The 15,914-nt window shown below is 35.8% G+C and overlaps 1 protein-coding gene across 1 annotated transcript in view; it reads right to left on the bottom strand.

Annotated features, from left to right (window-relative positions):
• The window catches only part of PIGB (phosphatidylinositol glycan anchor biosynthesis class B), a 38,024-nt gene that overhangs the window by 14,435 nt on the left and 7,675 nt on the right, over positions 1-15,914 (bottom strand). The window contains exons 5-6 of the mRNA XM_049104444.1: positions 15,757-15,887; positions 5,808-5,948 (exon numbers count right to left, since the gene is read on the bottom strand). Of these exons, the coding sequence (XP_048960401.1) occupies positions 5,808-5,948; positions 15,757-15,887 (272 nt within the window). The remainder of the gene's footprint in view (positions 1-5,807; positions 5,949-15,756; positions 15,888-15,914) is intronic.

Below are 15,914 nucleotides of genomic sequence, written 5' to 3'. Positions count from 1 at the left end.
CTGGGCCTATTGCTGGACTGTTGTGTCCCACCATTCTATTTGTTTTACCTTGCACTGATTCTAAGTAGTCATAATTACTGTAACTTTGTAAGAAATCTTAATATCTTGTAGTGTAAGTCATCCAATATTTCTATGATTCTTTTAGTTAATATTGGTATTTTGCATTCAGCCTAAAAATTTTATTTTATTTATTTTTTTATAGCCTAAAATTTTTAAATCAGCTTTATCAGTTCTGGTGGGGAAATCTCCTTCCAAGCTCACTCAACATGGCTGTTGGGAGGCTCAGTCTTCCAAACGTGATCTTTTCTGGGCTTTAATTGGAATTGCACTGAATATACATATCACAGTTTGGGGAGAGATGATAGCTTTAAAATATTGAGTCTTCCATCCATGAACATGGTATACACTTCCACTTACTAGGTCTTAATGTTTTGGAGCTTTCTGTGTAGAGTTCTTGTGTATCTTTCATTATTTTATTCATAGACATCTGATTTTTTTGACACTACTGTAAATGATACTTGTTTTCCTTTTAATTTTTTATTTTGACATAATTTCTGGGAAAAGTTGCAAGAATACTATAAAGAATTCCCATATATCCTTCATCTAGATTCCCCGAATGTTAACATTTTACCATATTTGCTTTATCCTTTTCTCTTTTTCTTTATGCATTTTTTTTTCTGAACTGCTTAATAAGTTGCAGACATCATTCACCTTTATCCCTATACTTCAGTGGGTATTTCCTAAAAACAAGAAAATTCTCTTACATAAATCACAATTAGAACCAGGAAATATTAAATTTTCATGGCTATCTAATTTATACCTTGTTCAGATTCTGCCAATTGCCCCAATAATGTCCTTTATACAAAGAAAAAGAAAACCGTGATTATTTGTGTTCACTTGCATCTCCGTAGTCTCCTTTTAATCTAGAATATTTCCTTAATATTTCCTTGTCATTCATGACTGGCATCTTTGAAGAATACCGGTCAGGTATTTTCTAGAATGTACCTCAGTTTGAGTTTGGCTGATGCTTTCCCATGAACAGATTCAGATTATGTGTTATGGCAGTAATACCAAAGAAGTGAAAGGGTGTTTTCTTTGCTTCTGATCAGAAATCTCATTTTAGTGATCTGTCCAAATACTGGAAATGTTAACTTTGATCATTTTTTCTTTTTAAAATTATCTACTTTTAAAAGATTTTTATTTTTAAGTAATCTCTTTACTCACTGTGGAGCTTGAAGCCACAACCCTGAAATCAAGAGTTACATGCTCTGCTGACTGAGCCAGCCAGGCACCTCTTAACTTTGATCCCTTGGTTAAAGGAGGTGTCTGTCAAGTTTCTCCATGGTAAAATTATTATTTTATCCTTTGTAATTAATAAATATTTTATGGGGAGACACATTGAGACTGTATAAATATTCTGTTATTTATTTCTTAAACTTTTACCCACTAGAAACAAACAAGGGGTAGTGGAAGGGGGGGTGGGCAGGGGGATGGGGTGACTAGGTGACAGGCACTGAGGGGGGCACTTGATGGGATGAGCACAGGTGTTATACTATATGTTGGCAAACTGAACTCCAATAAAAACAATACAAAAAAAAAAAAAAGAAAGAAAACCTTTTACCCACTAGTTTTAGCATCCAGATAAAAATCAATATTTGTATGTTGACTTTGTATCCAGTGAACATGGTGATCTTGCTTACTAATCATACTAGTTTACCTCTAGATTCTTTTGGATTTTCTACATACAATCATGCCACGTCATTTTATTTCTTCCTTTCCAACCATTTGTTGTTCTTGCCTTACTGCACCAGCTAGGACATCTACTAAATAGCAGTGGAAGTAATGGGCATACATGTATCATTCCAGACCTCAGGGAAAAGGGTTTCAGTGCTTTAACACTTAGTATGGATTTGCTATAACATTTTATAGAAATATCATATTAGTGAAGTCCCCTTATGTTACACATTTTCTAATGGTTGTTGTTCCTCTTGCATCATGAGTAGGCTTTTCATTTTATCATATGGCTTTTCTGTGTCTATTAAGATTGTTGTGGGCAGCCTGGGTGGCGCAGTGGTTTAGCACCACCTTCAGCCCAGGGCATGATCCTGGGGACCTGAGTCCCACATCGGGCTCCCTGTGAGGAGCCTGCTTCTCCCTATGCCTGTGTCTCTGCCGCTGTGTGTGTGTGTGTCTCTCGTGAATAAATAAATAAAATCTTTAAAAATAATAAAGATTGTCTTATGAATTTTCTCCTTTATTCTGTTATGCCATGAATCCTACTGACTGATTTAAAAATACTAAACCTACTTCACATTCCTGAACTAACATTAATCTTGGTTATGATGTATTATCCTCTTTTTTTTTTTTTAAAGAGAGAGCGTGTGCACAAGTGGAAAAGGGAGGGGCAGAGGGAGAGGAAGAAAGAGAATCCTAAGCAGGCTCCACACCCAGCATGGGGCTGGATCTCACAACCCTGAGATCATGGGCCAAGCCAAAACCAAGAGTTGGATGCTTAAATGACTAAACCCCCGGGCACCCCACTCTCCTTTTTAATATATTGCTAAATTCAATTTAGTAAGATTTGTTTAAGAATTTTGCATTCATGGGATCCCTGGGTGGCGCAGCGGTTTGGCGCCTACCTTTGGCCCAGGGCGCGATCCTGGAGACCCAGGATCGAATCCCACGTCGGGCTCCCGGTGCATGGAGCCTGCTTCTCCCTCTGCCTGTGTCTCTGCCTCATTCTCTCTCTCTGTGACTATCACAAATAAATAAAAAAATTTAAAAAAATAAAAATAAAAAAAAAAGAATTTTGCATTCATAGTCATGAGAGATACTGATTTATAATTGACTTTTCTTGTAAAGTCTTTGTCAGATTTTGGAAGGGTATCTTCATTAAAGGAGCTGGGAAATGTTATTCTTTTCTATTCTGTGGAATTTATTTTATGTGGATTGACATTTCTTCTTCCTTAAATATATGGTAGCATTTACCAGTGAAGCCATCTGAGCCTGATTTTTCTTTGTTTAAAGTCCTTAATTACAAATTCACTTTAATATATATAGTACTATTCATATTTACTATTTCCTCTTGTGTCAGTTTTGATAAGTTGTATTTGTCTAGGAATTTGCCCATTTCATCTGAGTTGTCAAATTTATTAGCAAAAAGTTGTCCATAATATCCTCTTATCTTCTTAATGCCTGTAAGATCTATGATGATATCCCATACCTTTGTTTTGTCTTGCTAATTGTTGGTGAGAATGTGGCAGCTGAAAGGCAACTGAATTATATTTGATTTTACAGAATGAATGACAAAATGATGTCGTAAATTTCCAAGGTCATGTAAAAGGCAAAAAGAAGTAGATCCATACATATTAGAAATTTTCTTAAGACTAATGCAAGACTTTTCTCTATATTTAGAGATTCTTGATATACAACTGTTTTTTTCTTTCTTTCTTTCTAATAGAAAATCAGGTCCGAGGTGCTAGAGATTTGGTGTTCTAGTCCCTGTTCTGACCCTGACCAGCCCAAAGACCTTGCAAGTCTCATTTCCTTCTCTGAACCTCCACTGTCTCATCTGTAAAGTGAGGTGTAGATGAATTTTGTGTTCTTTTGAAGTAAAATCTACTCCCAGTATGGGGCTTGAACTCATGACCCTGGGATCAAGTTGCATGCTCTATCAACTGAGCCAGCCAGATCCCCTGCAACTGGTTAGTTTTAATGGGTGCTTAATACATAAAAGGCTGTTGGTTGGGGCCAACTCAATGCACCAACACTTGACACTGTAAGACTAATTAGATCTGTGAATCATATTTGTTGCACTGTACAATTTCAATTTTCACATACATCATCTCATTTGTTCTTTCATATTTTTCCCTTCAAAATAAACAAGATAAGCATTTTGATTTATATGAATAGGCTCCTTCAGGCCTTTACAGCTTTAAGCATGCTGTTTCCCTAGGCCTGGCAAACTCATGTTTATTCTTCATATTATTTAAAACATCATCTACTTTATAAACCCTCTATTAATGTTTCCCCTGCAAGCAGAATTAGGCTTTTTTATTATCTGTTCTCCTACAACATTTTTTTTTTATTATTATTTATGATAGTCACAGAGAGAGAGAGAGAGGCAGAGACATAGACAGAGGGAGAAGCAGGCTCCAAGCACCGGGAGCCTGATGTGGGATTCGATCCCGGGTCTCCAGGATCGTGCCCTGGGCCAAAGGCAGGCGCCAAACCGCTGCGCCACCCAGGGATCCCAACATTTTGTTATATAACACTTGGAACACTGTATATTGCTGGTCAAAAATTTGATGTATCTCTTTTCCCTCACCCCATTTTGACCTTGGGAGAGACACTGCAACTTACTTCTGACTCCTCAAATGCTTGATATAAAGCACGCTAAATTCTTGTTGAATGAATATATTATCAGAATACATTGTATTGCTGATGAGAAAAAAAGCTTTTTTATCTCTCCGTGTAAAAGCTTACATGATCTGAGCTCCTGCTATCTCTCTGACCTCATTATCGTATTCTCCCAAGTTCACTCTCCTTTAGCCACACCAGTCTCCTTGTTGTTCCTCAAATATGTCAAATACATCTTACATCAAGATCTTTGCACGTGCTGATCTCTTTGCCTGGAATATTCTTTGTCTCAATTCCTTTGGGTTTTGGCTCCAATGTCACCTTATCATGGCAGTCTTCCCCAATTACCCTATAAAAAATAACAATACTTCCTTCCTACACCAGCATTCTATCCTTATCTTTCATTATTTTTCCCTATAGCATTATCACTTGACAAATATATATTTCTCCTATGTTTTTAGTTTTTTGTCTTCTCCCACTAGAATATAAACTCCATGGAGGCAGGGACTTTGTTAAGTGCTATATCTCCAGCATCTGGAATAGTACCTGGTATGTACTAGGATTAAACAAGTATTTGCTGAATGAATGCAATACATTAAAAACAATATTAATAAATCTGAGAAATGACAACAGTGGCAACTTGGCTTCTAGATGATTTAGTCCTTTTTAACTCCTACCCAAAAATACTCATACAGAATGAATACTAGTATATTAAAAAGGTTACTGTTCTAGGAGTCAGAATGCATTCAGCCCTTCAGAAAATAACTTTTGGATACTCTACTAGATACTTGGGATAAGTATGACCCTAGGAGCTCAAAATTAGAAGACATAGGGTTTTTGTTTTGCTTTTTGTTTTTTTGCATAGGGGCCATGTTAATCTTATTGTATTATTCCAATTTTAGTATATATGCTACTGAATTGAGCACAGAAGACGTGGGTTTCAATCCCCATTCCATCATAGCAATCAACCCACTGACTTGGGCTAATGCATTTTTAATTTCACCAAGTTCCCCCTACCCCCACCCAAACCATTTCCTCTACTACAAACTAAAACACATTGTCTAGATCCAAGACCTGTGAAAGTCATGAGGTAATATGTAAATACACATTATAAATTACAAAGCCTTATACAAATATAAAAGAATCAAGTATCTCTAAAACGAAAAAAAAAAAGTATCTCTAAAACGTACTTAAGGAATATTTAGGAAATGAAGTGTAGAAAAGTTCTAAGTGAGAAAAATCAAAAGATCCCCATTTAAGCGAATTAAAATAATTCTATTTAATCGCAATTGTAAATATAAAAATATAAAATATAAATTTGGAAAGTTTCCTTAGTCTGATAATTCTCATTGACGTTAGAAGATACAATTGACAAGATGTAAAATCTTGTTCATAATCTGTAATTTATAGGTTATTGAAATTAATAGATGGATTGTAGCTATACTTACCCTATAGGTAAAAACTGGTGCAGAATAAGATTAAGCTTTTTTCGTTCTTGCCAGAAATGTCTGAAGACCAAAGGTATCCATGGAATGACTGCTGTGGGACGAATTATGAAGGCAAGTGCCACCAGGGAGGAGTACTTGACACTATAAACAAGGAAAATATGTCGTCAAGACAACTAGGAAATGAGTTTATAAACTTTCTATTATTTATGCTGTGATATAACTTTTTTTAAAAAAATAAGAGCATTTCCCTTTTGGTATAAATAGCTATGTGTACTAGGGTATGTTACTTATACTTTTTGGCTCTTAATTTTTCTCATCCATAAAAAGAGGTAATAACAAAGATCTTTTTCTATTCTAATATCCTAACTCTAGTATTTTAAATTTAGAAGTTATTCTATGTCTTAATGTTGGCCTTGTTTTTCCAGAAGGCATACTAACTTTTAGCCATACAACTGCCATTTGCTTTCCTGATGGAAAAAGATATCAAGTCTCTCCTAAGAAGATAAAAGAAAGTCACACAAAGCCATTTTCTAAGAAAAAATTAATGAATGCATTTAAGGAAATATTAGGATTATTTAAACAATACTGGGCTTCTGAATATATACAATTTTGTTTTGAAAGTAAGGTGCTAATTTTATCCAAATGAAATACCTATATGTATAATTGATAAAAAGCCTACCATACAAACCTCTAAGATCATGGATAGAAATGTGGATTTTTACTATTAGGACTTCTCTCAATAAATGGCTAAAGAACACTATAATAATTTACTTCTGAGGACTATGGACAGTAGATTATCACATGGGAATAGTGTTAGCTCTGCTAAAAATTGAAAGTACAAAAAATAAAACTTTGTGGTACCATTACATATCTACTAACTAATAAGGAGTTATAGAGAAATTTCTAATGTTGGTGAGGATGTTAAGAGCAGGGATTTCAAATTCAGATGCTTACAGAGACCACATAAGTAATAAAAATAAGTGATGTAGACCATAGAGGGAGGTTCAAATACTGTCGTGAAGGAATCCTGGTGCAAAATGTTGCGAAGCCTCTCATTTTTTCAAGAGACCCAGAAACCCAGATTTTATGTAAGATCTCCCAATTTTAAAACTTTGCCAAGTAATTTCCTCAAAAAAACAAAACAGGGACCCTCTTGTCCTAACTGAATCCAGGCAGCCAATCTAAGTCTGGCCAGTGTAAAACTATGTCCAAATAGTGATAATGACATTTAAAAGACCTAAGTCAGGGCAGCCCAGGTGGCTCAGTGGTTTAGCGCTCCCTTCAGCCCAGAGCGTGATCCTGGAGACCCGGGATCAAGTCCCGTGTCGGGCTTCCTCCATGGAGCCTGTTTCTCTCTCTGCCTATGTTTCTGCCTCTCTGTGTCTCTAAAGAATAAATAAGTAAATTCTTAAAAAAAAAACCTAGGTCAGATTTTCTGATTTTGAATGTGAGAAAGTTGGACAATTGGTAGTGAGGACAGAAATGAAGACTAGCTAAGCCTTAAAATTTGAAAACTAAAACAGATTAACAGACTGGGCTATTGACTTTTCCTCAAAACTACCTTGGATTCTACATAATTCATCCATTTCATTTATGTAGCTGAGATATTCGGTAATTTTCTTCCAAGAAAAAGGTGCCTTTTTCTTATTTTTACTTTTAGCCTTATAAAAAAAGCTCTCATCATATTAGTAAATTTAAGTGAATGCCTTTTCTTGCAGTCAGGAGTCTACTACAGAAATAATCTTATTTGATTCGATTTTCCCAATAACTCTTCTATATAGGAAGAATGGATAGTAGCTTCTTAACTAGACCAAATTATGGCTTTCTCCCTTTCAGTATATCCTAAATAAATACTGGCACTGCAAGAGAATTCTTTCTAAATATTTTATTATGTCATACTTTCAAAAGCTTTCAAGAGGTCCTTACTACCTACAGAAAAAAGTCCAAATACTGGAGAAGGGCAAAGTCCCATTCCAGCCTCATCTCTTATTCTTCCCTTCTCCCATGCTTCCTACCATGTGTATGGTAGGATGGACAACCTGGCCACAATAAAATGAAGCCCTTTTATAGCTGTTTGTTTGCTCATGTTGGTTGTTCCATTTGCTTTGTATTTGCATCCCCAGTTTATATAAGCCCAAAGCTGGTCCATATATTTAATTTATTTAAAAATTGAAGTATAATCAATATACAGTATTGTTATTAGTTTCAAGTATACAATATAGTGATTTGACATTTATATACATTACAAAATTCTCACCACAAAAAAAGGTGTTATGTTACCATACAAAGTTATTACAACATTATGGACTATATTCCCAATGCTATACTTTATATCCTCATGACCATTTATTTTATGAATGGAACTTTGTACCTCATAATCCCATTCATCTATTTTGCCCATCCACCCATTCCTCTTCCAATCTGGCAACCATCAGTTTGTTCCCTGTATTTGTGAGTCTGTTTATGTTGTTTATTCATTTGTTTTGTTTTTTAGATTCCACTTTTAAGTGAAATTATGTGGTATTTATCATTCCCTGTCTGACTTCTTTCACTAATATCACTTATCTCAGTAATATCCTCTTGGTCCATCCATTGTTGTTGCAGATGGTAAGATTTCATTCCTTTTATGGCAAGTAGAGCACACGCACACACACACACCTTCTTTATCTGTTCATCTATTAATGGATACTTAGGTTCCTTCCATATCTTGCCTATTGTAAATTAATGCTGCAGTAAATATAGGAGTGCTTATTACTGTTTGCATTTTCTTTGGATAAATACCCAGACATGGAATTCATGGATCACATCTATAATATTTCTATTTTTAGTTTTTGGAGGAACTTTCATACTGTTTTCCACAGAGGCTGCACTAATTTACATTCCTACCAACAGTGCATGAGGGTTCCCTTTTCTCCACATCCAAGCCAACACTTGTTATTTTTTGTCTGTTTGGTAATAGCCATTCTGACAAGTGTGAGATGATATCTTATTTTTTTTTAAGATTTTATTTATTCATGATAGACACACACACACAGAGAGGGGCAGAGAGACAGGCAGAGGGAGAAGCAGGCTCCATCCCAGGAGCCTGACTGAGGACTCGATCCCGGGGCTCCAGGATCACGTCCTGGGCCAAAGGCAGGCGCTAAACCACTGAGCCACCCAGGGATCCCCCTCTTATTTTGGTTTTCATTTGCATTTCCCTGATGATTAGTTATGTTGAACATCTTTTCATATGTCTGTAGGCCATCTGTAAATTTTCTTTGGAAAAATGTCTACTTAGGTCTTCTGCCCACTTTTTAATTTACTTTTTAAAAATTGTATGAGTTCTTTATGTATTTTGCATATTAGCCCTTTACAGAATATATCATTTGCAAATAAATACCTTCTTCCATTCAGTAGGTTGCCTTTTCATTTTGTTGGTGGGTTTTCCTTTCTGTGCTGTTCATAGACCCAATAGTTTGTTTTTGATTTTGTTGCCCGTGCCTGGGGAGATAGATCTAAAAAAATGTTTCTAAAACTGACATCCAAGAGTTTACCACTTGTTTTCTTTTAGGAGTTTTATGGTTTCAGGTCTTACATTTTAAGTTTATATTTTGTATATGGGTTGATAAAGTTGTCAAGTTTCAGTCTTTTCCATGTAACTATCCAGTTTTCCCAACACCATTTTTTGAAAAGACTGCCTTTTCCCTGTTATATATTCTTGCCTAGCTTTGTTGTGGATTAATTAACCATACAACTGTGGGTTTAGGGGCATGTGGGTGGCTCAGTCAGTTCAGTTAAGCATCTGCCTTCAGCTCAGGTCATGATCTCAGGGTCCTGGGATCAAGCCCCATGTTGGGCTTGCTGCTCAGCAGGGAGCCTGCTTCTCCCTTTCCCTCCACCCCTATCCTCTGCTCATGCATACTCCATCTCTCAAATAAAAAATATAAAATCTTAAAAAAAAAAAAAGTGTGGGTTATTTTTGGGCTATTTTGTTCCATTGATCTATAGGTTTATTTTAGTGTCAGAACCATACTTTTTTGATTACTATAGCTTTGTAGTATAATCTGAGATTTGGGAGTGTGATACTTCCTGCTTTGTTCTGTCTCAAGATGGTTTTGGCTATTCAGGGGTTTTTGTTTGTTTGTTTGTTTTTGTGGTTCCAAACAAAGTTTAGGATTATCTTTTACTTCTGAGAAAAATGCTATTAGTACATTGATAGAGACTGCACTGAATCTCTAGATTGCTTTGGGTAATATGGACATTTTAACAATATTAATTTTCCAATCCATGAATATGGTGTATCTTTCCATTTACTTGCATCATTTTCAATTTCTTTCATTAATGTCTTAGAGTTTTAAGAGCACAGGTCTTTGGTTAAATTTATCTTTAGGTATTTTTTAATGCAGTTATAAATGGGATAGTTCTTCTAGTTTCTCTTTCTGCTACTTTGCTAGTAGTGTATAGAAACAACGGATTTCTGTATATTCATTTTGTATCCTGTAACTTTATTAAATTTATTAGTTCTAATATTTTTTTTTTGGTGGAGACTTTACAGTTTTCAATATGTAGTATGTTAGCTGCAATAATGAGTTTTACCTCTTTCTAACCAATTTGGATGCCTTTTCTTTTTCTGGTCTGATTACTGTTGCTAAGACTTCCAATACTATGTGGAATAACAGTGGTGAGAGTAAGCATCCTTGTTCCTGACTTTAGATGAAAAGTTTCAAGCTTTTCACTATTGAGTATGGTTATTACCTGTGGGTTTCTCATATATGGCCTTTATTATGTTGAGGTATATTCATTTATTATGTTGAGGTATATTCATGTATTGTATATTATACAGAATGAATAAATGGATGTTGAATTTTGTCAAATGCTTCTTCTGCATCTATGGAGATAATCATATGATTTTTAACCTTCATTTTATTAATGCGGTACATCATGTTAATTTGCAAATAATGATCCCTGCATTTCTGTAATTCCACTTGATTGTGGTGAATGATACCTTTATTATATTATTGAATTCAGTTTGTGGTATTTTGTTGAAGAATTTGAATCTCTCTTCATTAGAAATACTGGCCCATAATTTTGCTTTTTGTTTTTGTTTTTTGGTATATCAGGGTAATGCTGGCCTCATAATGAATGAATTTAGAAGAGTTCCTTCCTCTTTAATTTTTTTGAAATTAATTAACTCTTCTTTAAAAGTTTTGTAGAATTCATCTGTGAAGCTATCTGATCTTGGGCTTTTGGGGGGAGTTTTTTGACTACTGATTCAATTTTATTACTAGTGATCAGTCTATTCAGATTTTGTTTCTTCCTGATTCAGTCTTGAAAGATTATGTTTCTAAATTTATCCATTTCTTCTAGGTTGTCCCACTTGTTAGAATATAATTTTTTGTAATAGTCTTTTATAATCCTTTTTTATTTCTATGGTGTTGGCTGTAACTTCTCCTCTTTCATTTCTGAGTTAAGTCCTTTTTTTTTCTTTGAGCCTGGCTAAAGTTTTTAAACATTGCTTATCTTTTTAAAGAATCAGTTGTTAGTTTCACTTATCATTTCTAATTTTTTGTCCCTATTCCATTGTGATCTTTATTATTTTCTTCTGCTAACTGGGTCTTTGTTCTTTTTCTACTAAATTTAGATTAGGTTAGATTGTTTGGAACTATTCTTATTTCTTGAGGTAGGCCTGTTTTGTTATAAACTTCTTAGAACTGCTTCTGTTGCATCCTAAGGATTCTGGAATATTGTATTTCTATTTTAATTTGTCTCAAGGTATTTTTGAATTCTCTTTGATTTTGTTGACCTATTGCTTGTTTAGTAGCATGTTTTGGGCCTTCATTTTTTTCACAGGTTTTTTTTTTTTTTTTAATTGCAATTGATTTCTAGTGTCATACTGTTGTCAGAAAAGATGTTAAGCATCTGCTTTCAGCTCAGGTCATGATCCCAGAGTCCTGGGATCTAGTCCCTAGTTGGGCTTCCAGCTCAGCAAGAAGCTTCCTCCCCACTCATGCTCTTACAATCTTTATCACTATCTTTCTCTGTCAAATAAATAAATAAAATCCTTTAAAAAAAAAAAAGATGCTTGATAAGATTTCAATCTTCTTAAATTTATTGAGACTTATTTCTGGCCCAACGTGATCTCTTTTAGAGAATGTTCCATGTGTACTTCAAAAAAATGTGCATTCTGCTGTTTGGGGATGAAATATTCTATGTCTGTTAAGCCAATCTGGTTTAATGTGTCGTTAAAACTACTGTTTCCTTATTTCCTGTCTGGACTAATTATCCATTGTCGCTAGTGGGGCATTAAAGTCTCCTCCTACTACTGTATTTCTCCTTTTAGGCCTGTTAATAATTTGCTTTATATATTTAAATGCTGCTATGTTGGATACATAAATATTTACAATTATAGCCTCTTGTTGGCTAGATCCCTTTATCACTATTAATGCCCTTCTTTGTCTTTTATTATAGTCTTTGTATTAAGGTCTATTTTTGTCCAAGTATTACCACCCTCATTTTTTCTTCACTTCCATTTGCATGGAATATCTGTGTTCATTCCTTCACTTTCAGTATGATTTTTCGGTTTGAAGGGAGTCTCTTCTATGCAGCACACAGATGAGAGTTTTGTTTCCTTTTTTAAATCCATCCAGTCATTTCATGTCTTTTGGCTGGAGCATTTAGTTCATTTACATTTAATGTAATCATTGATAGGTGTGTACTTATTGTTATTTTGTTAACTGTTTTCTATTTGGATTTATTTATTTATTTAGATGAAATTTTAAACTGAGAATGTCTTCCCCCCCGCCTTTATCTTTTTTAAATTAAATTCAATTAATTAACAATGTATTATTCGTTCCAGAGATAGAGATCAGTGATTCATCTGTTTGTTTTTGTAGTTCTGTTCTTTTCCTCTTTTCTTGCTCTCTTGTGATTTCATGACTTTCATAATGTTATGCTTGGGTTCCTTTCTGTTTTGTGTGTGTGTGTGTGTGTGTGTGTTATGGGTTTTTAGTGCCATGAGATTCATTCTAGAAGCACAGTACATTATCCTTTCATTATGTATTTGATATTATATTTTTTGTATTTTTATTTTCTCTTACTATGGATATAATTGATTTTACTAATTTTGTCTTTTAATTTTTATACTAGCTTGAAGTGATTTATCTATTTTTTACTGTATTTTGTTTTTGCCAGTAAAATTCTTCTTTCATAATTTTTAAAAATTTTCTGCTTAGAAGATTTCCTTTCACATTTTTTGTAAGACTGGTATAGTGGTAATGAACTCCTTTAAACTTTTGTTTGGAAAACTTTTTATCTCACCTTCAATTCTTGCTGGGTAGAGCATTCTTGGTTGTAGTTTTTTTCATTTCAGCACTTTGAACATACTTCACACTAGTTTCTTCTGGCCTGCAAAGCTTCTGCTGAAAAATCAGCTAATATGGGTGTATGGGTGTTTTTTTGCATATAACTGGTTGCTTTTCTCTTGCTATTTTTAAGATTCTCTCTTTACCTTTGGACATCTTAATTATTATATGTCTTATTTTAGAACTCTTGGTTCATCTTGTTTGGGGTTCTCTTGTGCTTCCTGGACCCGGATGTCAGTTTCCTTCCCCAGGTCAGGGAAGTTTTCAGCTATTTTCTCTTCAAATAAGTTTTCTATCCTTTTCTCTCTCTTCTTCTAGGACCCCTATAATGTGAATGTTAGTCTGCTTAATGTTCTAGAAGTCCTTACCCTATCCTCATTTTAAGAAATTCTTTTCCTTTTGCTTTTCTGTTTGGATGATTTCCACCACCCTGTCTTCCATATTGCTGTTCTGCATCTTCTAATCTGCTGTTGATTCCCTCAGTATATGTTTCATTTCAGTTATTATATTCTTCAGCTCTCGTTGGTTCTTTTTAATATTTTTCTATCTCCTTAAGTTTTCCCTGAGTTCATTCACTCTTCAAAGTTTAGTGAGCATTTTAGGACTATTACTTTGAATTCTTTTTCAGGTAGATTGCTTGTTTCCACTTTGTTTAGTTCTTTTTCTGAGGTTTTGTATTGTTCTCATTTAAAATATATTATTGTATCTCTTTGTGTTTGTTTCTTGGTATTAGGTAGGTCAGCTATATTTCCTGGGTTAAAGGTAATGTCCCATGGGCCTAGAAGTACAATTCTTCTTGGTCACCAGTACCAGGCATTCCAGGACTATCCTCTGTATGGGCTGTGTGACCTCCTTTTGTGACATGCCATAACTGCTGTGGGTGTGCTCATGGGCAGGCTAGCACAGGCCTGGCTGTGGCTCCTGTGGGCATGCTGATCGATGGCATCAGGCCTCAGTGTAGCTGGTTATGAGGCCCATCCACAACTGGTATGGGTGAGCTGATGGGCAGAGATGCCTCCCTCACCCAGGGCTGGAATTACTATGGAAGGGTAGCAGTGCCAACAGAGGCTGCCCCCTGGTTATGGCATGGTGGCAGCTGCTTTGGAGGGGCACCTGCCAAGTTGGGTAGGGCAGGTCTGCAGGGGAATGCCAGAGTGAGGCAAACTATGCTAGCAAGGTAGATGGAAAGTATCACACTGTCATTTGCCAGTGTTGGCAAATGTTGACTAGCTGGGTGAAGATGGGCCAAAAAATGGTGTATATGAGAACTCCTGTTCTTGGGAAAAGTGCCCAGCCTTTATGGTACATGCCTTAAAATCTGTCAATAAATCTTGATGTCTAGCTCAGATGATTTTTAAACTGCTGTTGCTTTGCTGGTTTTGAAGAAAGTGATACTGTTTGCAGGCCATTTAAGAGCAGAGTCTAGGTTTCCTATAGTTCTCGGGGTCTTCTGGAGCTAAACCCCACTGATGTCCCTGAGACATTACAGGGATTCATATTCCTGAGTCCCCAGGCAGGGGGTCCCTGATGTGGAGTTGAACTCTTTGCTCCACAGGGACCACCTTCACCTCTGATATCCCTCCTGCTATGGGTTATTGCTGGACACTTTTCAAATGTCTATTTTTCCACTGGGTCTCAAGGGTAACCAAGACTTCATGTGAGACTTTCAAGTGGGGAATCTCAGTTTCCTATAGAACATGGGGCCCCTGGATGTCAACTTGTTGACTTTCCATGCTAGATGTTCTGGGTGCTTGTTTCTCTAGTGCAGATCCCAGGGGTCAGAGTGCCTAATGTAAGGCACCAACCCCTTGCTCTTCTGGAAGAAATGCCTAGCTGGTGTGTGTTGCTATACTGTGGGTTGGATTTTTTTGTGACAGTGTCTCTGCCTCTTCTGTCTTTACCTTTTGTTGTGGACAGCAATTTATCTAGTTTTCAGATTTTCTGGAGGGAAATTGATCCATAAGTTCCTATAGATGTGGTATGTCTGAGTGAGGAAGTGAGTTCAGAATCTTCCTATGCTTCCATCTTGGACGCAATCTCTTGGGTTCATATATTTTCTATTTGCCCTTCCAGATCTGTTTTCCTCTATTCTTCACTTGCTCTATGTGCAGGAAAGCTGACCTGTCTGGACTATATTAATGAGCTCACTTGCATTCTGGCTTCTGACTGGCTTTGACTGATTGGAGCGTTTCAGAAGAGTTAAGTCAGGGTATTTTATTCCCCCAGCTCCCTCCTTGCTATGGCGAGCTGTGCCTGTCTCCTACTGGGGAGAGTTATAGTTTTATATGGATTGCCATAATAATTACCTCTCCTTAGGGCCAAAGGGTAGCAGAAACTTCCCCCTATGATTAACCCTGGGGTACTATGGTTATTTCCTTATTGGCTTTTCTAAACATTGCCTAAACATGTATACATAGTCCTTTTATTAAACTGCCCTTCATTACCTGGTTTGCATATATCTGTTTCCTATTATAATAAATGTATCAACTGATAATGTGGTTTTAATAAACCTCATGAACATCTGGGGGTCCACTGGACATTATAATATGTTGATACTTAAGATCTTTCATGTTTTGTACATAATTATTAACAGTAATATATCTCACCTGTTCATAGACTTTGAACCTTCCAAAGGATAGTAGAAAAGAGCAATTATAGTAAGAACAGTTTCCATGGTGTTTGTAAGAGTTCTGGTACAGCAATACCATGTGAACCAAGAGCTTAACTGGCAAAAAAACTAAGAACAATTATAAGCAAACATATA

This window comes from Canis lupus, chromosome 30 (assembly GCF_003254725.2).
Source record: "Canis lupus dingo isolate Sandy chromosome 30, ASM325472v2, whole genome shotgun sequence".
In the NCBI taxonomy this organism is placed as follows: domain Eukaryota; kingdom Metazoa; phylum Chordata; class Mammalia; order Carnivora; family Canidae; genus Canis; species Canis lupus.
Note: the sequence above shows the minus strand (reverse complement) of the source record. Positions and strands in the feature narration are given on the sequence as shown.